At 41.2% G+C, this 26,646-nt stretch overlaps 1 protein-coding gene across 1 annotated transcript; it reads right to left on the reverse strand.

Annotated features, from left to right (window-relative positions):
• Nucleotides 1-40: 40 nt before the first annotated feature.
• On the reverse strand, nucleotides 41-21,389 carry LOC117268109 (heparan sulfate glucosamine 3-O-sulfotransferase 6-like). The gene is made up of 2 exons (XM_033644297.2): nucleotides 20,520-21,389; nucleotides 41-1,697 (listed from the first exon to the last, which is right to left on the reverse strand). Exons 1-2 carry the CDS (start codon nucleotides 21,047-21,049, stop codon nucleotides 1,079-1,081), a joined length of 1,149 nt encoding a protein of 382 aa, XP_033500188.2. The 5' UTR covers nucleotides 21,050-21,389; the 3' UTR covers nucleotides 41-1,078.
• Nucleotides 21,390-26,646: the final 5,257 nt, after the last annotated feature.

Genomic DNA, 26,646 nt, shown 5'->3' on the forward strand with positions numbered 1-26,646 from the left:
CTGATCCTTTCAAAAATATCGATTAGAATGAGCACAGGTTTCAGATACATTAAATACCTTTATTGGATTACCTTTTGAGGGCCAAGCATGTGTCATTCTTCCAACAGTCTTTACACAAACATTCTCAGTTTGCTTTACAGTAACACATAAAATAAAAACGGATGAAACTCTGTGAGATAAAACTACTTCACAACACAAAGAATCAGAGTCAGAATTAAGGTTTTGGAGCCCAAAATAATCACAGAGTCTGAGCAGTAACTGTTAAAAGTGAGTGTGAGGAGATACAGTTTGCACTGTCAAAGGCAATTAAAATATGTGCGGCTCTGAGGGGAAAAATATCTACAAATGCCTACAAATGGAATGTATGGTTTCTGATTATTGTAACGTCATATTTACAGATGAGGTATCATTGGTATGTCAACTGCAATGTGCACAGAAATACCCTGCAACAGCAAACTAAGATATGTAGCATTTCAAAGGACATTTAGAAATGGTAAATGCTCTGAAAATATAAATGCAGTCAAGGTAACACTGCTAATAATTAAAAAGACATAGTGGTTTGTCATGGAGTGGGACATTTTTTCCTCCAATGTCCTGTCAATGAAAACATACTCAGTTTTATGTCTTACCTTGTCGTGTAATAAATACATTTCTTTCATAAAAGAAATCTGTAGCTGTTGTATTTCAAATCAACAGAATCTATAAATATCAGCTTATTTTATAAACAAAAGTCAAAAGATGATGTTCAAAGGCAATGTTTTTTCCTTTCCCTTTGGTGCGTACTTTGCTTCTAACTTCTGTGTAACATTAACATACAGGCAAGAAAATGGTTTAATGGTTTAATAACTAAGCCACGTGTGTAACTTGCATATTGGCAGCACGGTGTTCGTGTCGGCTTCGACTCTACAACTAAACTGTGACTGACGGTTCATGTGCTGCATGTCATGTTGAGTCCACTGAGGCAGAGTTCAGCTTGTGGACTTTGTGTTTCTCTACCCCGTCCCTGAGAACGTTAGTCCTGTGGAGCATTGAACAGTCAAACTGGCTTTGATCTGGGCTACGACAGGAAGCTCCTCGATTAGTCCCAGCCAAAGTCTTGTCCACTCATCTGGTAGAAACGGTGGTTGAAGGGCTTGTAGAAGTCTCTCAGCCTCTGCAGGACCTCAGTGGGGATTTGGGGATGGGGTCTGCCCTTAGACTTTCCGAGGCAGCGAGGTCTGCTGCTCCCCTCGGGCTTCTTCAAGCAGGGAAAACCTTTGGTCTGGTTGAAGTAGAAGTGTTTGTCTGAAACAACCCTTTTCAGACCCAGGAAGTCCTGTACCCGGCCCATCTCCCCAGCCGGATCAGACACCAGGCGCTCACCGCTAACAAACAGAAAATGAGACAAGGGGAAGTGCTGGAGCCAGTTCTCCAGATGTTTGGCATAGAGGCCGATGCGCACAGCGCTCCACGTGGTGTCAATCAGACCTGTGGTGGAGTTTTTTAAAGCCAGGCTCTGGAAGGATGGAAGGCCTGGGTTCTTGGATAGCGTCTGGGTGTAGTCAGACACGGCCCGCGTCACAGGATCTCTGACCACCACGATGAGCTTGGTTTGGCAGTTCATAGTGCAGACACGGCTAGGAGCCTCCTTTGTGACAAAGTAGCTGGGGGTCTTCTCCATGGTGATCTGGCCGTCCAGCGTCCGAGGCATCAGGTTCCTGAATGAGAAGAAGAAACTGATCACACACAGAATTCTGATTCATCTCTCAAAGCCATGACGGACACTATTGCACATTGTAACATACATACATGTAACTAATGTGTCACAGTTTGAGAGCTTCATTAGCTGTGTTTCCATATGTTGTACTTTTCTAAAGCAGTATTAGGCAATTTTAGCCACTTGGGGCAGTCAAACAAGCTGTAAACACAACACTGACATATTACCACAACCATATAAAGTTGATAAACGTATTAGCAAACAGATACCTAACACATTTAGCAGACACACAGCAAAATTATGAAGTCGTGTTTGGACTTATTTTACCAATCAGCAGCAGATATAACCCATAATTTATTTATTATTTATATTTTAACTGTGCAGTGGTCTGTAGAAAATGCAACACTGACTCAAGGCCCCCTAAATAATTGTGCAATAATACTTCAGCTCAGCAATACTCTTTCTTATGTAACTCTTAACTGGTCTATTCTTGCATTTATATTTAGCACACTTGTTTTATGATACACATATTTGTATACATTTTATATATTTCTTATTTCTTATATGCTTATATTTATATGTAAATATTGGATTATATATTGTTGCATAATGTACATTTGTTTCTTGCATAATATTTATTTCTATTTTAATTTTCTTATAATTTCTCTATGCTTATGTACAGTATAAAGCAACTGTAGCGTGTTCTAGTTTCCCTGCAGGGATCAATAAAGTACTCCTGATTTCTGATTCAAGTCCACATGATTGGTAGAGATCCAATATTCACTCTTCTTTTAGCTCTGTTTTTGGTCTCCACCAATGCCTGTGGGAATATATTTGGCTCTTTAGCTGCTAAATGCTCCTCTATGTTCACCAGCTCATTGTTGATTTTGTCTGTCTGCTGTATGTTAAGTTCAATAAAAATGTAAATGTCAGTTTGATTAACCAAAAGTGTTTTGGGCTTGTCAGGGGGTGTTTGGCTGAAAAAAATATTTCAAAGGTGGTACATTGGTGAAAAAAGTTAAGAAGTCCTGAGCTAAAAGACCCTTAAACACTCTGTGGAGCTGAGGCAAACTGAAGAGCTGGTAGATAATTCTCTGTGGGTCCATCGCTATGATGAACCTCTTTCATGTTACACATAGACATTTGACCAAATTTAAATACAGAATATTGATTCTTGAAGCTTTAAAAAGGAAAAGTGCCAGTTGCATTATCGCTTTACATTTAGTGAAATCGCACCATGCCGCTGTAATCACATGTGGAGTACAAACTGACTTCAGTGAAAACAACATCAAGCGATAACGTAAACACATGATATACCCTAAACATTAAAGCACCCCAGATTAAAGGTCTATACGGTGCAGTGTGTTTACGTACCGGGGCCTCAGACGGCCCATGTGATCCTCACTAAGGCCTGCACAACGGGACCATCCACTCACTATGGGCCTGATGAATCAAAACCACAAAGCCTCAAGAACCACTTAACAGCAATTTCCAGATTTCCACCCCCCTCTCCTTTCTTCCTGCAAGAGCAAAGTGCCCCCCCTCCTTCACCACCCTCACCTCCCCTACGGGTTTCTACAAGGACCCAAACAGACCAAACAGACCAAAGTCAGGAAGTGCAACCAGGATGGCAAGCTGCTGAGCTCAGCTAGTGTATTAAACACATGGCTGCGAGGAGGAGAGATGCTGTGTGGAACACGGCAGTGAAAAGACATGTGTTGAGTTATGTGCTACGGTATTACAGAAATAAATTTTGCTAAGTAATCCAGTGTATATTAATCTGTAACCCAAACCAGTATTGCTCATATGAGCTATACTGATATATCTTCGTACATATGTTTACAGTTTTCTTCTCCACTAACTGAGTGCATCTGCTGTCCTATTAACTTTTTAGTGCTATCTGGCAAACAGGCATTGTGGCTTACATGGAATTCGACAGATCTGGCGTTTGTTCTTATTGACAGCAAGAGTGAGGCAAAACTGTGGTGGATTTGGATTTCATAGACAAATTGTTTTGCATGACAAGCAGATGATGAGCAATGTTTTGAAACAGCAAATGAATCATCTGCAATTCATTTACTCAACACATCTTATTTGTTACTGGAAACAGAGAGCTTTAATGTGGCTCTCTATAAAATAAACAAGTAATGGAGCCGGTGTGCTTTATTTGTTTGAAATCGAAAGTCTGCGATGACAAGAGGCCATTCAGAAATGTGGATCGCTGACGGACATCCAAGGGAAAGTTACTCCAGTTTTGGCTGTTGCTGCAGTGAGATTGTTTGTGGTCAAACACTGATTAGATGATTATGAAAAGCAAACTGCAGTATTCATAAAGTAACGGTCCATTAGACCCAGTGTTTGCCTGCAGATGTTGATACAAAAACATCTGTCAGCCTTTAAGATGAAAAATCAAAAGCAAAAAATATCATTTTGATTCAGTCAAAAAACGAAAACAAATACACTCATATTTACCATGTGTAAGGATTAACTACTTGAGTGTTATATGCCAACATTATTTAGATTTTGTTTATGTTCTAGCTGAGAGAACTAGAGTTAAACAAAGCCTCAATGTGTGAGCGGAAAGGGGCTGATGAAACTCAAACAGTTTTAAAGAACATTTGGCAGCGACTGACTATGGTTACGAGCAGCAGCACAGGTTGCACCGATTTCACTCTTGCTCTGTGGTCAAATGCAGTGCAGTAACCCCTTGACAAGCAGCAGTTTGCTGATGCATCAGTCAATACAAGCTCTTTCTGTGCAGCTAAACATTGCTGAAAACCACAGAATTACATTTCGAACCGTAATGGAGCTCTTTAAGGAGTAGTCTGACAGATATTCATATTCATATTCATATGAAGCTTATGCCAGCAGAACCAAAGGTACAAAGATGAAGGTAAAATATCCACCTCCAGCACCTCCAATGCTCAACATGTTGCAGTCTTAGAGGGGATTAGTGCTAGACTATTTCTTAGCCAGGTGCAGTTACCTTCTATGTCATGTGAGAAAAAACCCCATCTTTAAACACTTTGATTTTTCTCAGGATTAAACAAAACAAGACATAACAAGACATAGGCTGCTTTCACATCAGGGACCAGTCCCGGATCCAAGTACACTTGACCCCAAAGTCCAGTTTGTTTGATTGGTGTGAACGATATGTACTATACCCGGGCACAGATCAACAAACCTGTGTCCTCTAGAAAAGATGTTCTCGAGTATGGTCCACGTGAAAAGCAATTGTACCAAAACACAGAAGTAGATGGCTATTTAATGCAAGTAGCAGTCGGTGAGTACAGTTGCGAAGGCATTTCTCAACACCACTGAATCTGCATATGTGTTCTAGACATTGTCTCCAAAATATAAACAGTAGTAGGGATAATGCGAAGGGCTTGGGATCTTGCAAGTGGCGTGCTTTCCTAGAGTGTAGCAACAACATAAAGACATGTCACGTAGATGATGACGCAAATCGGGTACGGAACAACATTACTAACATTAAAGCTAAACAGCGAGGGAGGAGAGGTGGAGAGGTGGGACAATCATACTTAGGCACATAAAAATGCCCACAGTGAGCTTTATGACCAAAATACATGAGGCACAGATAGCACTTCAGCTAGGTGGGACAGAGAGGTTTTTACCTGCTACACAAAATCCGTCTCTGTAGCATGTGGTTGCGTACCACTTTACTGTGTAGGTGCTGAGTTTTGCCAGGTGATAATGCAGCTGGTTATGCAGGGTTTAGAAGCATCGGTTATATTACCTGGGACTGATTTAATTAAATAGATTGTTTTAACTACAGGATGCATTGATTGATTTATTTTAATGTAGAATGTAAGAACACCCACAAAGTTGCTCTGCTGCATCAAGTTGCCTTTAGGACAATGAGGTTTTCATTTTAATATTTTTTAGAGATTATAGTACTTGCTTTTTACAAAGTTCCTTATGGGTTTAACCTGTTGGAGAGCGCAGAGAAAAAAACAAAGAACAGTGTCGAGCAGAACATTGCTCACATGGACAACCTTCGGTGCTCACGTGTAGAATCTGCAGCTGATTCTAATGGATGAACTCTGCTGTGGGCATGCTGCAGCAGATGTGTCGCACCACATCTATGCCCCATGTATTTTCACTACTAGAGGTGCTGGTCAGCAGATTTTGCCATCTTGTGACAGAACCAAGCTACATAGCTGTTTCCCGTTTCCAGTCTTTGTGCTAAGCTAAGCTAACCAATTGTTGGCTTCATACTTAGCGCAGAAACCTAAGCATGGTATTGATCTTCACATTTAACTTGTTAAATGTCAGACTGTTCCTATAAAGTTTGAAAAGATGACAAATACATCGAGATTAATTTTGATGCACAAGACATGTAGAATATTTCAAATTGATTTATTGGTGAAGTCATAAAAAACAAGTCGTAATGTGTGAATATTTCAATCAGTGTTGATGAAGAGTTGGATCCAAGTTAGACAAAACATATGTTTCATACTGCCAGACAGTGAGGAATAAGGTGAAAGAAAGCTACTTATGGGGAAACAAAAGGTATACCTGCATGTTAAATATATTATATTTAGTTTGCTGCAACAATGAAGAAACCTTTAGTAGTTCTGTATTCATGAAAAAGTATTTGTTGTCTCATGGAGAGTCCATGACTATGAGTGTGAAGGAGGAAAGGGCCTCCTGCTCCTCTTTAAGTTTCAAGTTTCCCCTTTACTTTAAGTTAAGCCATTTCAATCCACCCCCATTAAATGATCCCCATAATAAAACACCATTAATTGATTATTATCCAACAACAAGAGCTGCAAATGGCCTATCGCTGCCTGTCTGTCCCCTGTTTATCTATGTCTGATCAATACGTCTGTCTCTATATGACAGATTGTTCACTGTGTGCGCGTGTGTGTATGTGTGTGAGCGCACACACACATATGTGAGCGCAGAGGTGTCGGTGTTTACTGATGAGAAACTAAACGCTCGTCTCCCTCTCCATCCTCTCCTCTCTCATCCATACTCCTCTGGATTTGTCCTTCACTCCTTCACATAAGTGTCACTTCAGTAATTGACCATAAGTTCCCTTTCCATATTCATGAATAGTTAATGAATTGCGGCTCTGCCCCCTCTCTCTCATCGGGTCCCTATCTCCCTCATCACAATCTGTCTCATTATCAGAGAATCAATAAAAGCATTTTCTATCATAAATCAGCTCCTGTGTGTGGTGTGAGGAGAAACTGTAAACAGATCAGGGATGATTAATGTCTTGTCAATTTTCTCATGCATGTAAATCTACTGTTTTGTTCTACAAATACAGCTCTTTAATTTAACATAAGGAAGAAAAGCCTTTAAGTCTACTGTCACGCAAAAAAGAGCACACAAAGATGTTTTCTATTTAGCCCAGTATTTGGACAACATTGCTGACTAGCCACATTAGTCTGGAACTCCCTGCTGCTTTAAGGATGTAGCACTTTTCCTCCCTGAAGTGCTACACCGCTGATTACACCACTGATATCTTCTAGGCAGTCTGGATGAGAGGATTAAATACTAACCCTGGCAACAAGGATGTGGCCAAGAGACTTCCTGCCCCCAAGATTATGGGTTCTCCCGCTGAAGTGCTGCAGCTACATCCCCTGTAGCGCCCTGACAAAAGGCACTCTGCACAGTAGGCAGAGCACACAAAAAGATCCCAAGAATCAAATTATCATGTCATTTTCTAAAAACAAAAACAGATCTAAATTTCCATGGGTTATTATAGTCATTTACTGGACCATGTACGCTAAACACTGACTTGCTAAAGGAGACTTCTGCTTTGGCAGACGTTTCTATGTCCAATCGCTTTCAGAGCTAAAACCCAATTAACGAGGCATGTGGAAAATCAAGGTCGTAAAAATGAGAAGGAGAGCAAACAACAAACTGGAGGAAAACATTTCCCAGCAGTGCTGCTGTGCTCAGAGGGTGACAGAAGCAGCCTCGGGGGCCACTGACGGCCCGTCAGGCTGACAGGATGAGTGTGGGAACCTCGATTTATGCCGTTGTGGCTAGATGAAACCAGGCTGTTCTCATTTACTGTTTGTACTTATACCTACAGAAAGTAATTCACTATAATTTGTATACAACCCACTTAATCATGAGTCATGAGGCTGTGATCACGTAAGCTATGTGCTGCAGGCTTTACTCCGTCAGCCAGGCCACATAGTTTAAAGACTGTGTAGAAAGGAAGGCTGAGGTTGTGGATGGGTCAAACATACACAGGACTTTGACCAGGAGACCAGGGTTCATTTCAGATGTGAAACCAAAAGTCAGGGTAACATCCCATCATTAATCTGGTCCTAAACCTAACCTTACCAGTAGGGGTGCTAATTTGTAATAGGGATAATTGTTTTCTTGCTGGGAAGTAGATGAGTAGATTGATATCAATCCCTGTCCAGTATACAGCTACAGCTAGCAGCCAGTTAGCTTAGCTAAGCCAGCTCTGTCCAAAGCTAACAAAATCTGCCTACCAGCACCTCTTTAGTTCATGAATAAATACATTATAGCTCATGTGTTTGGAGCTTTAACCTCTTGAATTCTCCTCTGTTCACTTCACAGTGACCACAAAACTGAAACTTGTCAAGATTCAAGATAAAATGTGTTAATCAGTGAACTTTTGTTACCTTTTGGCAGAGCTGAACTAGCTGTTTCCACCTGTTTCCAGTCTTTATGCTAAGCTAATCAGCTGTTAAAGTAGCTTTATATTTAGGCTAACGGACAGAAATAAATGGTAAATGGACTGCACTTGTATAGCACCTTCATAATTTTCTGACCACTCAAAGTGCTGTTACACTATGGATCCACATTCACCCATTCACACACTGGTGGCCGAGACTACTGGCCACTGGCAAGGTGCCACCTGCAACTCAGTAACCATTCATACTGTATGCTCTCACACACCAATGGAACAGCCATCGGGAGCATTTGGGGTTCAGTGCCCAAGGATACTTCGACATGTGGATCGGAGGAGCTGGGGATCAAACCCCCAAACTTCCGATTGGTGGACGACCCGCTCTGCCTCTGAGCCACAGCTGCAGAGAAGTAGTATCAATCCTCAATCTAACTTTCTGCAAGGAGGGGAACACGTGGGTGAGTGTAACATTTCCCAAAATGTTAAACAACTGCTTTAAGTATAACGTGGGTGCCCTACAGTGACAAAGCATAAAGGTTTACTGTGAAACCACACCATCGACAGTGTTGATGCGATAAAGACCCTGCGCATTGCACACACAACAGGAGTCATCATTGTCTGTGGGATACCAAGGGCGAATGCCGCCATGCTGTCTACATGTTCTTTGTCTAAATTGAAACCTGAGCAATTGACGAGGCCTTAAAGTATCACTGAAGCCAAAGTTGGAGAGAAACAGAAATTAACGTGTAAAAAACCAAGTGTAGCCTGAGGACGGGTTTGACACTGAACAACATCATTGTAAATAATATTTCACAACGGCTAGTGACACAATATGCATTAGAGCTAAAGAAAAACTCAACACACAAACACACTGAAAACTTGATGACTGGAGGTGAGAGCCTGGAGGTCCTCTCACTATAGGCAGAGAGAGGAAGTGGATGGTTAGACCCCTCTGGGAAACCACATGACTGGCAGAAAGACTGTTGCCACCCACAGATTTTAAATACATTGTTATCAGCTGATTTTTTTTCTATGAATAATGATGCAGTAATGGAGGAAGAGGAGGGTTTTCTCGACAGGAGGTTAGCTGAAGTGCTATACTCCCACAGAGACTACAGTGTTTTACATTTTCATCTTTGGTGGCTTACAGCAGGATACCACTGCAATGAGTTTGAATGTGCGTATGTGTGTATAAGAGGGTGGGTGGTGGTTAGGGGGTAAAGTCATGCACATGTGTGGGCTTTCCTTAAAGGAAATGAAATACTTTTTGTTGGTCAGTAGCTAATTAGTGACTGTGTGGCTTTTGAGTGTCCAGTCATAATTAGGAGATTTAACAGGATGTTAGTGATGCTTTGCTGGTGAATTCAGTAATGGCTTCAGCATTTGGCACAAGAAAGTAGCTGTGACACTTACCAGGCTAAACTTCCAGATGGGTTGTTCTATGTTCTGTCCTTGTGCCAAAACCAACACAATACTTTTTTAAAACCTCACATTAAGGAACACGTTTTTTCTAGTCCAACGCTTTGGTTGACACTGAATGTCTCAACAGCTACCGATTGGATTGCTGTTATTTGGTCATCTGACCCTTCGTCAGGTCAATATTAAGCTATCTACATATGTATGCAGAATCTGTTTATGACACAACACGATTTTGTTGTCAGAAGTGTTCTGGTTTCAGTTTGTAGTCCATTTGTAGTCCGAGGTATCATGTTTGAACGACAGGTTAAACATTCTGTGTAGAGAGGTGAAACTTACTGTCCGAAATTCAATCTTGGAATCAATCGGCTACCGTCTGACAATGAGTTAGCATTATATATGCTTTTTTAAAAATGTATCTGCGTCCATATGCAGATATGTGATTATAGAGATTAGCTATAGTGCCGGTCTTAAAAAAGAGGAAGTCTTGATGTGGGTATCTGCTGCCTACATGGGACACAATAGGGTTCCAAAACTGGTCCAGAACTAATGACTTGCTATCAGCCTCAGCTGTATTTTGCATTTTTTTTTTACCAGTTATCAAATGTTGCTTGCATGCTAACACACTTAAATAAGATGGTACACATTATACCCTCTGAACATCAGTATGTTAGTGTTGTCACTATGCCTAAGTCCAGCCTTGCAGAGCCACTAGCATGGCTGAAGACTAGCAGTAAATCTGGAAACATCTAATCAAAGTATAAGTCAATAAGGCTGTGAATCTGACAATCAAATTTTAGCACTTGTCGTTTTTAATACTTGATGCCACAGACACTATTTGTGCCCAAAACACAGTGATGTTTGATACTTAATCCTCAAACTGATAGTTAGCTTGATGCTAAACAGAACTTGATGATTGTGGCTGTCTTGGTTGCTATGGGAATCGGATTCAGACTTCGCCTTTAGATGTGGATCATATATGTATTATAGTTTCAGTTCAGAAGAGGACCCAAATGCAGATTCAACAGGCAGGTTTAGGTTATCAACAAAAGGCGAGCTTTGATGTAGCTGATGAAGGATTTCCAAATAAAGGCAGGCAACTCGAAAAAAATAACATCTGTGCGCAGAACAAAAATCCAAACTAAAGCAGGAAAAGACATGAAGACCACGGATGATGAACACAGAGGGAACACAGAAGGTAGCCTACGCAGACGGACTGACAAAGGACGAAGGGGAAACACACAGGTATATAAACACAGAAGACTAATCACAAGGACGAGACACAGCTAGAGAAGGAAGACATGGGCGAAAGGAGTGAGACAGGGATTGGCTGACAACAACGGTGGAGCAGACAAGACTAATACAGAACAGGTGTGAAGGGAAGACTCAGGGAACAGGCAAGACTTAACGAGACAGATGTGACAGAAAACAGGAAGAAAAACACACAAAGACAGGAAGTAAAACCAGACATGACACATGAGGAGAGAACCTACAAAATAAAACAGGAAGCAGATTAAATATGAGCTATGAAACCAAAACCCAGGATCATGATAAGATGTGTAATAATAACTTGATATCGAAACCAAAGATGGCACCTGTTAATTCCTATGGGATTGCTTGGGAAAAGTTTCTAGCTTTCAGGTTTACTTCAGCAACATGCAGCCCCCAGTGTGCGCAGCCGTGTTTCCCCCACTAGCCCTTCCCCTGCCCTTAAGTTCCTGCTCAGCTCATTGTGATGACGTGGCTCTAGGAAAGTTTTACAAACATAAAACCACCATAGATCAAAAAGTCATAATACAAGGAGTCATATCTGACTTCTGCAGTTCAAAGCGTCCTTTCAACAGTTTTATAGACTCTGTTATAATGGTTGTCTATGGGTAAAATGCATTTTGGGCAGTTGGGGATTTTTTTGTTGCAATACTGTAAGTCTACAAAATGGAAGCAAGGCTGAGCTGCATTCCTGCAGGCCTGTGCAGGCTCACAGAGCCTCGCATGGCTGTAGACTAGCCATAAATCTGGAAATAATTAATCAAATAATAAGTGAATAAGACTGTGAATCTGACAAACAACTTTCAGTACTAAACAGTTTTTGATTCTTGATGCAAGGGACACAATCTGTGCCCAAAAAATCCAGTCCCTGTATTGATATTAGCTTGATGCTAAACAGAAAATTATGCTCCCGTCATTATGAGAATCAGAGTCAGACTTGTTCTTTAGATGTGGAGCCATTCAAACCATGTAATGTTTCACTATGCGCTATATAAAAAATAATTGTTTTTTTAATTTCCCAGTTGTAATATTTTATTTTCATTGGTTGCTCCCATCGGCTTTCTACCTCGTGTTATTCTTTCCTGGAAATAGCAGCCCAGCTGAGCATGACTACTAAATATCTGAAACATTTTACATTTGCCAACTGACACACAGTATTTTCCTCACTTGCTAACTGCAGTCCGGAGCTAAAACAGCATGACTGAAAGATTTTACAGGCGCCCCAAAATGCACCACAACGCGCCTCAAATTATTATAATTCCCACCATATGGGGTGTGAGTGTGGGCCTTTTCAAACCTTGTAACACCACCTAGACCCAACTCCAGCCAAAACCCACCACCATTAAAACACAATACAACTCAACACTACAGAGACCACTTCCTGGTCTGCTACACCAATCAGTCGTGTTCAGCCTCTATCACTAATGGCCTCGGGGCTGGACACAGAATGAGGTGTCGGGAAAATCACCCTCGATCTGGAAAACGTTACTCCATTGCGCATTAGAGTCCACTTTCACCATTTCATCTGTCAGATATCCAAACTGACATGGTAAGTGTTTGAATGTGACCTTCTGGAAAATACTGAGGTAAAACATGCATGAATGTGGTGCTGTGATGATTTAAGGTAAAACAAAGCACAGGACAGTTTCACCTACCAGTTAGAGCTTATAAACAAATCCTACTGATGGAGGTAAAACATATTATTTTGTTACTTAACACTATTAAAAAAGGAAGTGGTAATTTTGAATATTAACTAGGCTATCAGTCAGTATCATTATAAATCAGTTATTTTATATTCATAACCAACAAAATACATACATGACTTTACAGACATATCAGACTTATCTTGGTTACTCAGACATAGGCGAGGGGTCAAAGGACATGTTGATGTTTGGAAATGCTGATGTCAAACATTGTGATTTTTTTTTTAGAAAGTTAAATAAATTGTCTATTCTCCGTATTACTACCATTTTGTAACAGATTCAAAAAGCAAATTGAAAAAATAGTCAGATGTGGATTTATAGAAAAATGGAATATTGGAAGTGGACAAGTAAAAGGATGAAGAAGATTTTGTGGCTTTAATTTGGGCAATCATCATCTTTCTCGTCTAACAAAAAGCATATAACTTGATGTATATAATTATTAGCAATCTTATTTTGTGTTTTATATGGCTGGCTTTAGAGCTTTACATTTTTATTGTGTATTTTTGTTCTATGTTGTCTGTCTCTAACTTATGTTGCTGCCTGTCTTGGCTCTTCTTGTCTTCACTCTTGAAAAACAGATTGCTAATCTCGAGAGGTTTTTCTGGTTAAATAAAGGTTAAATAATAAAATATTGAAAGGAACAGCAAATAGGTTTTGAGAGAAACATAATGCCGAGCAAATTATGTTTTCTATTAAAATCATGAGGAAATGTTTCTCAATATCATTTTTGTCAAGTCACAAATATGTTGATACTTAACAAATCAGCAAAATGTTCACTTAAAACGTTTTTCAGCTGTTTTCCACCAAAATAGGCAATCTTGCAATACAGTATCCACTCGTAGTAACTGCTTTTGTTGCCTAAACGTAAGACAGGAGTCTAGATGCAAACCCTGGGTTCTGGTCCCTAACCCCAACCATCTCCTTCTAAAGCCCATGTGATACATAAATATGATGTTTAATTACCTAAAAGAATCATTGTCTCTGAACTAGGGCTGCCCCCCAATAGTCGACCAAACATTAGTTGACCAGAAAGGTCGTTAGTCAGCAAGATTTAATTTGTCGCTCAGCTGCAGAAAAAAAACAACAACAAAAAAAAGTGAAACTATCAGGAGCTGGCCTTGTCAAAATACATCAAAACCTATATAACTGGATCATGTGGGAATTTAATTTGAAACGACAGACACAGGAAGTGTCCATGCTCAGCAGTCAGACAGGAGTCATGTTCATTTCCAGGGCTGGTACCTGCGGTTATTCCACAGGCTAGTTAATAACGTGTCAGGCAGGAAATCCAAAGTGTGGGATCATTTTGAGAAGGTGAAGGACGAACCCAAGGTGATATGTAAACTCATCTTCATTGGTCGACTACAAACATGACGTATCATCTGAAACATGGAAGTAGCTACATGCCCATTAGCCACTTAGCACAATCATTACTGCTTTGCTGACAGCGTCATTAACAGGCGGCTCGCTCAGTGTGTGACGTGCACTTGTAGATAAAATATAGGCCTATATTAATGAAGGTTCATTAGTACGGTTTTGTATTTCTCTGTAATGTAGCACAGTGTTAACAATGTTACTGATACTATTCTTTCTCACACCTTCAACTCAAACCATTGTGTTGCCCCGCCCAAAATATATAATTTAATAATTAAATTAATATTGTAAACATGCAGGCGACTAGTTAACTAATGACTCTAAATGACGACTACTGGTCAACGAGGAAAATTCTTAGTCGGGAACAGCCCTACTCTGAACATAACCCAGGCAGTGATTACTTTGCCACAACAACATAATTAAGAAAGCAGTAGTAACACACAAAACAGGGTTGAAAGCAAGAATATAATCCCATTTTATCTTCATCTGTTGTCATCACTTCATATACATATTTGCAAAAACCGATGTCTTTTTAAGGACTGATGTAATTTTCAGCAGTGCTGTCATTTCTCTTTGCCCTCATGCTGCTGCCCTTAAAGGATTTATACTACATTTTAATAGCAATCCGATTGAGCGTGGCCTTTGGTGTCAAGACTGTAGGTCAGCCGATTGACAAGCTTTCCAAGTATTGATGGAACTTGTAGACTGGTGTTTTTCCTCATATAGAAATTCAGAAGTGCATATTTTCATAAATCTATAAAGACTAATCAGTAATTTGCCAGGATGCTGTTTTGGATCTGAAGCTGTGCAGCTGCATAGTGTTTGTCTCTTCCTGCTTTGAGACAACAACAAATGTTCTCACTTCAATGTCATCAAGGTACTGAAGATGCAACAAATATAGACTCCATCTATGGATTAAAATTCTAGCCCACATCATAGTGACAAAGCCGTGACAATCACAACCATTGTGCCACGGAAAAGCCGGGGTTTTTCAGTCTTCTGCGGCGGCTCTCAAGTCCCATATGAAACCCATCACTCCATGAAGTCCCCATAAAGCCATAAAACAACACAGAAATTCATTAAATCTTCGCTTCATTCTGAATGCACTATTTGTGGCTTTTCCATTCCCGTAATGGGCTCGTATGCACACATGCAAAGGAGGCATGGGGATGGAGAGAGACGGGGCTGGGTGGAGACTGACTGGATCACTCAAGATAAAAGCAATGGAAAACACACATGAATGAGGTCTAAGTTTGTCTCGCAGAAGACAATGCTGCTGGAACAACATGCTTGGGAGGGCACTGCTGCTGCCGCGTCTGTGAAGTGTCTCCAGCACGGAGATCGCCAAAAACTGACAGCAATATATGACTGTGCACGACTCACATCCATCTGTTAAAATCGCCAACAGTTCGTGCTTATTTCTCCGTCCAAGACATGAGGACAGGCGGAGTATCACAATGCACCACCCGTTGTCAGATATGCTAATATGAAACCATGTGTCTTTGGCAAAGACTTTTATTACTTATCCTGACTTGTCTGCAAAATGATTAACAGTCTACTAATTAGGAAGCATTTGAATATGTGTTTTTATATTGATTATGGCTGAAATACAAGCACGCAAGGGTCTGAAAGGGAGAATCGATAAAGTAATAAGACAATGTATGTTAATTGGTTCTATCCTGAGATTAAATTAATGATCCAATTAAACATTTATGCCCTTATGTGTCGTAGAAATATGATCCTGTGAGCTGCAGATGAAGCGGGAACTTCAGAAAGATAGCATGTCAAAGCTCAGGGTTGCTTTTCAGAGTCTGTCATACACAGCAGCCTTGAATAAGAAAGTGTGTGTGCTGGCTTCCAGATGTGACAGCAAGTTGACCCGCTGTTCACTGACAGTCAGTTGAGGAGGACTCGCTTGTTCCACATGACTGAGCTCTCGCTGTCACTGGCACACACACACATGCACGCACACTTACACACCGCACCAGTCTGTGACTTCCAGCGGCTTCTCTGTGGGTCACTGCAGATGACAGCAAACAGATTTCCCCAATTTCTGAGATTTGGTGACAGCAAGGGACTCATCTTTCAGTGATTTCACCCAGGATCATGTTGCTGCTGTCACTATTGTTGTGTTAATCCCTCCAATTTTTCTCTGCCTTTCCAGCTAAGTTTACTTCTGTCCAAAATAGTAAACAGCCAACAAAATACTAGGGATGGGCATGAATACTTGAGTACTCAGGCTATTAGTATTTCCTCAGCACATAGAGAAAAAGCCGCCCACATATGAATATGACTTTAATAGATTTAAATCTTATTTCACTGTAGAGCTGCGTGCAGTGTATTGCTTCACTTAGCGCTTCCTTGCCCTTCTGTCACTCTCTCTGTTTATCATGACACCACTGCTGGAGTGTGAGCTCTGAACTGGGGAGCAGTTGGTGCAAGTCCACACCCGCACACACACTTTTAGCATTATACAGATACTGTTAACAATTATTAATGGGTTAACTGACGGAGCTGTTTCGGTGTCTCTGTGAGTTTGTTGTGACTGTTAAATAAAAAAACTCGGTGTTGGATGAGCTGCTTCAGACTCTGGAGACAGTCCATCAGTGCTGTCGAACCTATGTCACAGCAGCAACCGAAAGTTTGCTGATTTCTCTTATGTTCACTTTAAATTTATGGTCTGATAGGTTAATTTAAGACTGGTTTAAATGAAATTGCCTGTTTTCCGCTGTTGGCCAGTTAAAATTCCTAATCTACCATTTGATTTTTTTTCTCTCGAAAAGTAGTATTCGAGTATTATGTAAAGATTTAATGAGAGTACTCGCATGTGGAAGCCACATTAAATGCTCATTCCGGGGCGTCGGTGGCTTAGTGGTAGAGCAGGCTTACCTGTCCTGTCCATTAAAGGCAAAATGGCCCAAAAAAATATTTAAAATTCCTGAACCTAAAACCTAATTTTAGGAGCTAGCAGTGCGCTCTTTATGGCTACCTGTATAGGCCTGTGTTCTTTGTGTTTACGCCAGCAATAGGTTGTTAAATTGGAGTGAGAGAGTAAAATGGCTAAAAATAAATTACAACACTAAAGGATCTATTGGTCCAGAGTTTAATCACTACACAAAATGAACCACTGTCACAATCTTTGCATGTAAACTATTGTTTGAAAATCAATACAGTGTTATGGGGAACTGATACAGTATCAAAAAACACAATCACCATACTCAAGGGTGTTGATATTTTCTTGCATGCCTACATAATAACAATATTTTTGGAAGATCCCTGCAGTCATACCTGCCCAGTTGTCATTTGTCTAATCCATATAAACGCCACTGAAAATTTGGCATCAAAACAGGATATATTGCACATCTTTCTACTTGTGTTTTGCTTTTGGAGAACTGAATTACTTGAATAACAGTTAGATTAGTTTATCAAAAGAAAAATAAACCAGAAAAACAACTCTTTTGATAACTGACTAATATTTGACAAATTTTTTACAACAAAAAATTCCAAACATCTGCTGCTTCCGGCATCTAAGGATTAGTTGCTTTTCTTTGTCATGTATGACAGTACAATGAATATCTTTGGGTTTCATGCTGTCAACCCAACAAAACAAGAAGCCTGAATATGTCATTTTCGGGCTCAAATTATATGTTGCAGTCCTTATTATGACTGATCTAAATTTCAGAGACCACATTGGTGTCGCTGCCGTGTTACAGCACCAACAAACCTCCAGCATTAAAGCATAACAGCTTTACAGCACCAGTCAGGCTAATTAAAACACACAGAAACACACATAAAACATGCCCTGGAAACACCAGGTCTGCCACAGGTATTTCCACATAAAGACATGTTGACTCAAAGAAGAGTAAGGAATAGTGAAGCTGGACGAAAGAGCAACGGAAAGTAGCGAGAGGGATGTGGGGAGACAGATGGATTACTGCAGAGACAGTAGAGAAGAGAAGTGTAAGAGAGGAGAAGTAAAGGGAGCAAAGCGTTAACCTGCATGAGCATGTGATGCATGTGTGTGTTTATGTGCACTGAGAAAAACAGAGAGGAAGCTTAGCAGCATGCTAAAATTATCAGTGGTGAAAGTGTTTCCATGTGTCCTTGTGTTTGCAGTTAAAACACAGCTAAGGGGGGTAAAAAAAAGCCGGGAGAAGATTAAATTACATCTCAGAGTTTCAAGTACCGTCATGCTATCAAAGTGCTTGCTTCAATTAAATCTCACTTTCTCCTTATGGCACCTTTAACGCTCAAACATAGCACAAATAGTGTTCATGCTAAGTTTGAGCTTAGCTGGGATCGAGTGTGGAGGGGACACATATGAAACAGGGGGTTTGGGGGTCCTCAACCAGATAAATTTGAGCATCAAACACCTACTTTCCTGCATTCTGGTGACTTTTCATGCACCTTGTTTGTGCATGTACTGCTTCAGTTCATGGTGTATAAACCTTAATTTTGCAGAAATAAAAGTTCTCTGCTACTTTTGTGTTTAAACTGGTTGAAATTCTGAGTTCCCTGCATCCACTCAGAAATGGCTGGGATGTTCTCTCTGAGCTTGTAGAACATCTGGAGATGATCAAGAACAGCTTTATCCAGACTCAAATCCTCCTTTAGGGCTTTAAATACACCCAAATGATAGCTCTGGTCAGTCTGGTCACCCCAAATCAGCTGCTGTCACTGCGACAGTAGCTGATTAACATTTTATGTGCAACATCATTGTGACATGCAGCCAAGACCTCCAGTATACACCTGACAATAAGGTCTTAACGTCTCATATGTGGGAGTCATACTGGAGTGATGTTTGCATGAGTCACACTCAGAACAAGGGGAAAGTGTTAGTACAGGATGTCATGTTGAAGGGTATAAATGATGTTTAGATGACTGTCAAGATGATGAACTGCTCCTCAGAGACCCCACTAGCCTTTTGATTCACAGTGCAGCATGCGGGGAGAATATTGGCTTATAGTGATCTGAATATATCAGCCTGCCATGTGTACGGCTGTCTGGTCTATTGACAGGAGACATCAGCACTTCTGTACAGGTGACACCGCGGCTGCTCATCTGACCCTTCACCCTGCCATACATCATGCAGCACCGTCTGAGATGGTATCCAAAGCTTTAGTGTAAAGATTTAAAAATGTGCCTGTGGCGGATCTTCCTATGGGGGAAAGTCATCGATCTGTAGTTGTTGTAGGACCTCTAGTCCGGGCATTGCAGTTCAACTTAATGTGTTCATCAGTGAGTGATTGTCACAGTCAGAACATGCTAGAGCATCAATGGGTAGGATGGAGAGCATTAGAGTAAAGCCCAGTTCAGACCAAAGATTTGCAACAAGACGAATGTTGCAGAGAAAAGTTGCAGCGGTGTGAACTGGCTGGTCTGTGCCAAACTCAAGCCGGCTGATAGTGCGTCACCTGTTTCAAGGGCCAATCAGCGTGTAGCAAAGCCCGCAGGCCAATTCTGTCTGCAGACAGTGTGTGCCTGCTATGGCTGAGAACAGCCTTCCATCCCGACTGAGCCCAAGTCCATCTCATGCACACATTCAGGGTTACTGACACATAAGTCGGTCTCCGTCCTTGTGTCACACACACATACTCATCCACTGATTATTTTGAGCAGTTTATTTAAATTATTGTGTCCTATTTATTATGAACATGGTCCATCTGAAGCTCAGGGTGTTTTATGTTTTCACTGTTTCATCACTACAGGAAATGCGACTGTAGTCAGTATCCTCATTCATATTTTAAGAAGCTACAAATATATTCTGCTACAAAATTAGCCTGAAAAGCTGGAAATCAGAGTAAAAGTACAGAAAGCTGCTGCTATGAAGATGGTGCACCGTTTCGTTTTGCAAATAGTTGCAAATTATTATTGTTTGTTAGCTAAGTTGTTTATTTGTGTTGATTTCACACTCACTCTTATTCTTTATTTTAAGAAATACAAGATGATAATATATACAGTATATATTTTTAGGGGGGGGGGGGGGGGGGGGCGCAAGCTTGCCCAAGGCACCAAATGTGATAGGTCCGGCACTGTCACTTGTTATATTTCTTTTGAGACTCAAAGCATGACTGTGGTGAATTTCCATTAGTGAATTTAGAGTCGATTTAATGGTGTTTATGGCAGATTAAATCTCATTTTCAGACAGTGCTCTACTTGGATCTAGGACCTAGGGACGAGAGCTGAAAATGAGCAATAGCTAAACTTTCTTTAAACACATAAGCCCCGCACTCTGTATTGGACCTATGTGAAATTGCCTTGTCCCTATCAAATAAAATAAAAAAAAATATTATAAATTAACTTATTAGTGAAAGGTATAGAGGAGTTCTTGTAGCTGCCCTTTAGTTTTTATTTGCTGCCAAAATTGATCTAAAAAGGCAATCCATAATTGAGTGTGTGTTTGTGTGTGTGTGTTCCCTACCTGTACCACTCCAGTCCTTTATCATAAAACCTGTCGAAGAAGTGAGGCTCCGCGCCGACCGCTCTCACGTCCGGGTGGATGCGGAGAAACTCCAGCAGGGCGCGGGTTCCTCCTTTCTTCACGCCGATTATAATCGCCTGCGGGAACCTTTTGGTCCCGAAAGTGTTGGACACGGGGATGCCGTTGCTCTGGGCGCTCTCCTTGGCGCTGTCCGACATGTGCTGAGGCAGCTGTCCCGGCGCGTCCACCTGCTCTGCGTCCGCGGAGGCAGCTGTGCGGTTCCGGTGAGACGGCGCGTCGGCGGCGAGGAGACGCGGTGACGGTCGCAGCTCGTCCAAAACGCGGCGATGATCGTCCAGAAGGTCATAGTCTGCAGCTTGTTGGCTGTATAAAGTTCTCGGGGCCGAATCGCAAAATCCGGTGAGGCAGTAGAAGAAGTAAGTGAAGATCAGGACCATGGTAAAAAACACCGAGACTTTGGAGAGCACCTTGCCAAAGTTGAACCTGACTCTGCATCCACTACATCCCATGAGTTGATCTCCTGCTCGGTGCCAAAGAGCCAAAACGGGGACAGCATGCTTCTTCTTCCTACATTGATCGGAGGTGATAATGTTGCATTTACCTCTCAGAACCTGTTGCGCAAAAGTGAGGCATCACATGGAGAGCGTCAGTGGGATGGCACGGTGGATTTGACAGAGATGATCCTCATAATCTTTGTCTCCTTCTTGTCAGATATGACAGAAATTATTCCTCGTCAGTGAAGAAAGTTTTGTCATTTAACATGACTCGTTTATTTGCAGTCAGATGAGACGTCCAGTCTGCTGCGTCTGTGCGCTCTGAGGTCTACTAATCTCTCATTCAAGGCTTCGCTTCTGCTTCTCCTACGCCCTTTTTTACACGTCTCCACCCCTCCCTCCCCAAGCTATAAACATGTCCCATGGGAACACAAAGTAGCATACATGTAAAGGCACGGATCTGTATTTCTTATGGCAAATATATTCAAATCTTTCCTTTTTTCATTTATAAGATAAATGACATCATGCATCATTAACAAACCACTTGATCCATACTGAAAAAACAATGAGAAAACAAACATTTTGTTTGTGGTCTGATGGGAGTTAAAGGTTCTGTCTTACTTTCATAAAATCCCTGTTATTAGTGAGCCCTCTCTTTGAGACTGTTAACTGAACTTCAGGCCAAAGCAGTGACAAGACTGGCTGTGATTGACTGTTATCATGTTGACAGATGACTGGGAAATAAACTTCAGTCATATTCAGAATGCCATTATTGTCTGCAATGTTCCTTTATTTCATTTGGACCACTGACTCCTGATTCTAACCCTGTCAACATTTATATGTGGGGCCCATGTGGTTAGCAAATGAGCTTAGAAATGGGCCCTGTATGGGATTGTCCATGGCTTCCATATTGGCCCCAAGCCAGTTGCCCACACAGGTTAGTTTATGCAAGTGGGCCCCACATGGGTTATGCTACAGCTACCTGGGTACCAAGTGGGTATGGGCCCAAAATGGGCATCTTATCCTGGGGCCACTTGGGTAAAACCACCCATGTGGGCAATTGGCGTGGCACCATTATGGAACCCTTGGACAGTCCCTTATAGGGTCCATTTTTCAGCTTATTTACTAAATACATGGGCTGCACATACAAATGTTGGATGGGAAGTAACTTACCATCTGCAAATGACATTATCAGCTGATAATACAGCAATATGTAGAAAAGCTAAGTTTACACAGTTAAAAGCACTTCGTACCTTTCCATCTTTTATGGTTGTCTCAATCAACACAGATTGTCATAATAAGTTAGTAGCTATCATATTTCACGTTAGCTGGGGAAGTAATTTGGCCAGCTGGATGTAGGCCTAACTAAGCTACACTGCATTGATGTGGTGTTGATTGCTTTGTAACATTTGCAAACAGCAAGGTAACCAGTTTACCAGCCAGATCCGCCCTGGAGTTGGGATCATAGATGTATAATAATACCTAGATGCTGCATCCCAAGATGGCGCCTATTCATTCCAATGGAGCTGCTCGTCTGGTACAGTTTCTAGCTTTCAGGTTCAGTTCTGCAGTATATGACCCACTGTATATGTAGTGTATATGCAGTAGTGTTTCTCCCGCTGGCCCCGCCCGTGAGTTCCTGCCCAACTCATAGAATTTAAATTGTGATGACATCATAGATTTTTTTTTTTGTCTTTTTGCCTTTATTGGATAGGATAGTCTAAGCATGAAATTGGGAGAGAGAGAGTGGATGACATGCAGCAAAGGGCTGGAAGCTGGAATCCAATCCACGGCTGCTGCGGCAAGGACATTGCCCACACGTACTCTACTCAATAAGTCACCTGGCACCCTGACATCACATTTTAAAATCACTTTTAGTATATTTCGGAATGTTTTGCAAATATAAACCTGCCATGGATCAAAAATTAATGATAGACAAAGTTATAATTACGTATCTTTTACAGTGGTGTTCTGTGAGGAAAATGCTTTTTGGGCTGCAGGGGATTTTTTTTTTCTGCAATACTGCAAGTGGCCACTGGAAAAAATAGCAGGGCTGAGTAAATGATGTTTAGGCCTACTACTTCCCTTAGACAAGAATGGATGGCAGCTCAGACCTTAGCTGTTGTAGAAACCCAAATTCAGCAAGCCCATACCCCAGCCCAAGGGTTGACAGGGGGCTGGTGGCCAATGGCAGCAACAAAGTGTGCTTATCCAGCGAGGATTCGGGGCAGTCGAGAGGGTTGTCCTGGATCAGACTCCCAGCGATCGGTCTTGTTCTGGCTGAATTCAAGTTGCTACAGGGCACTAAGTTAAGGTCTGTCTCTGTTGGGCCACTGCTGAAAAATGCATATAAAGGAAACAACGTGTGGAGTCTGAGTTGTGGTTGATGCAACTCCGTTTCTTAGCAAATGTTAGCTGCTGTTGCACACTGTGTTAGCACTGTGGCAATGCTAGGGAGAGACAAACACATAACGTCACATCCTTTGGATTTTACAGCAAAAAACATTGGCCTGAGTCCTTTTTCAGGTCAGTGCAAAGGCTGCTGGAAACAACCGAGAAAGTCGGGGAAAGTCTCAATTTTTAAGTTAAGTCAGAACCTGTTCATCCATTGGCAATAAGAAAAAAATTAATACTGGCAAAAAGTTACAGACAAAATCTTTAAATATCCTGTATGTGTTTTGAAACTCTTTAGAAAAATGTTGAGTACTTTGTTATGAGCTACAGGCACATCAGTGTTTTACAAATGTAAGCTGACCCCACAGAGGAAAATCCTCCTTGCCCCTTTGAACCCGTGTGATAGATGTTTCTGTGAATAAGAGACACCCCGAGGATATCTATCCAAAACCTCTTGTACTCTGCCTGCACCCTGAGACTCAACACTGAACCAACGCGAAGCCGACACAGTGACAAGTCTCCTGACACAAACCTCCGAAACAATAGCCCTGAAGCGAGGAGGGGGCGGGCTGTGACTGCTCTGTCCCATAAATACAGTATCTGAGGCTGAGTGTGGCACCTTAGGGGCTGTACAGGAAGGATCAGCGCTGGGATGTTCCCCCGACTCTGTAAAGCTGGAGCAGGGATAGAGTTTCTTCTGGCAAAGAGATGGAGGTTGAACCTGAGATGGAGTTCAGACTTTGAACCTGACTAACACACCAAGTGGCTGCTTGAATGGATGAGGGGATGGGAAGAGAGTGAGGAGAGGTAAAGGGGAACTGAGGTAGATAATCTGTCTGAGAACGCGGTGCACACATATACACTCACACACACTCGGCACACTCAGCCCTGGGGCACAGTATGTTTTAGACAGAGATAGTAGATGAATTTGGCAAACTCACTGTGTCGGCTAATTGAGGATTTTATTTTTTTTATCTTTATTCAGCTCTCTTTCTCTATATCCTTGGAGAAAATAGATACTGCTTGGCTGAAAAAACCTACAAGAAAAGTTTGACATTGACACCACTCTCATGTCTGTATACTGAATATAAGTCGCCTAATTTAGCTCAGCATAAAAACTAGAAATGGGAAACCTAGCTCTGTGTAAAGGTAACTAAATCCACCTGTCAGCACCTCTAATGCTCACTTATAACATGCTGTATCTCCTTTGTTTAGTCCGTACAAAACCCAAAATGTAAAATCAACAAATTGACATTTTACAGGGGGTTATATCTGTTGGCAACATGACCTCATCCTAACTCATCCCTATATAGTGTAGGGGCAGGGTTTATGCTAAGGTTTGCTTCACTGAATCATCTAGCAAACATTTAGCCCCACCCAAAAAATCCTGGACACAGAAATGGTGAAAAATGGTCTAACTCCCCAATTCAGTACCGCACAGTTCCCAGATTTTCTCATGTTCTCGGTAAGTGAGTAAGTTATCCACTAACACCACTGACCATTCTAGGGTGCACTCAAGAAAAGAATCCACTGGTTCAGCTTAAATAAAAAATGAAGGTAACAATTTGCATGCATTTTTTTCAAGTAGCTCCAACTCTGGTTTTATTGAGCCAATCCCATGAGTCTTTTACAATTTGACAGACTCAATTAGTTTAGTTCAAGCAACATGATTTGCTTTGAACTCAAAAAATGTAACTAAGTTGAAACAACTTAATATTGATCCAAAAGTTGTGGTGATGTGTAGTGGTCAAATTATTTTATTCAAGATATCCCAACTAATTTATTTGAATTCCATTCTACTCAAAAATGTCAAAAATGTTTTTGATTTTGACCAAATTAATGTAACAAATATAAATTTTTATGCTGAAAAACTTGTTTGTTTTATGTGTTATCCACTAACCTCATGAATCATTTTTAGAGTGTGTTTTCTAATATGTATATTTAGATGTAAATCTCAGCACTTTAACTGAAAGTTCGTGCTCCAGAATGACAGCCTTACTCGTGAGTCACGTTCATCATAGCGTACACCAAGCATGACTGTCTAGAAAGAGGTCATGTGAGAAAAAATGCGACGTAGGATCCAAATTGTTGCTATTTCGATCATGTTGGTCGCAGACTAAAGCCAACTACTAATTGTGACAAATTGGTGAAATTATCATACATTAAGGCACTTTTTGGCATCACTGATCGCACATTGTACAGAGGGCAAACCATTGTGCAGCTACAAAACTTATGGTACATCTGACAACGCTGTAGCTGCTAACTGTAGCTTCATATTCAGTCTACATGCCAGTGTTAGCCATTCATCCTCTCATCTACTGTTCACTTATCTTACTGCTTTGTGCTTTCTTTCTTTTTTTACTGATGCTTGTTTTGCACTCTTATCTTATCTTATCTTATCGTATCTTACTCTCAACAAGAAAGCGAGTAAGCATACAGTATGTCCCAAATTGTCAAACTTTCTCTTTAAGGAGTATATAAACTTCTCAGAGTTAAGCATGACAAAGCCTGTGATTGCAATTTCGGACTTCTAAGATGTAAAAGCAGTTTTAAAGAAAAAAATGTCCTCAAACAAAGGTCTGTGCAGATTCTGACATGACCCAGGCAAATATAGAATAATGATATGTTTTGAAGCACAAACAGCCATTGTAAATCCATCCAAAGCAAGGCCAGCCTGGCACCGAGGAATTCACAGCTTTGGAAACGACTGTCTGCTGGCTAGCGGCAGATTCAGAATGAGGTCAGGATCCAGGCTTTGCTTTCATCAGACATTTTATTTGCTTTTCCCTCACGCTAATTGCTCTAGTTGGAGTTACACTGACAGGTTTGGACGCAGAAATATAAACAGTGAGATTAAAGAAACAAACAGGCAGCAGCAGTGTTGAGGAAACAAATACAATTTGCAAGTTGTGAACTGTGCCTGTATGTATAAGATTGAGGTTAGATAATATGTCTCACTGCTGGTGATGTGTTTGTGTGCACACATCTATACATCTTTGGTACATTACTGTGCTCTCACATTCATGTGCAGGCGTTTATGCATGCATGTGTGTAGTCCAGACTACATTTCCAACTATGGTGCCTTCAGGTGTGTGCTGCTGCATCCCTGTGTGTACCAGTGATAGAGATTTCCATAGCCAGAGGCCCGCTGATGGCGCGTACATGTGTCAGCCATTACAGCAAATTACAAATCCTCCTCAGCAAAAGCAGAATGTTCC

The sequence above is a fragment of the Epinephelus lanceolatus genome, chromosome 18 (genome assembly GCF_041903045.1).
Source record: "Epinephelus lanceolatus isolate andai-2023 chromosome 18, ASM4190304v1, whole genome shotgun sequence".
Classification (NCBI taxonomy): domain Eukaryota; kingdom Metazoa; phylum Chordata; class Actinopteri; order Perciformes; family Serranidae; genus Epinephelus; species Epinephelus lanceolatus.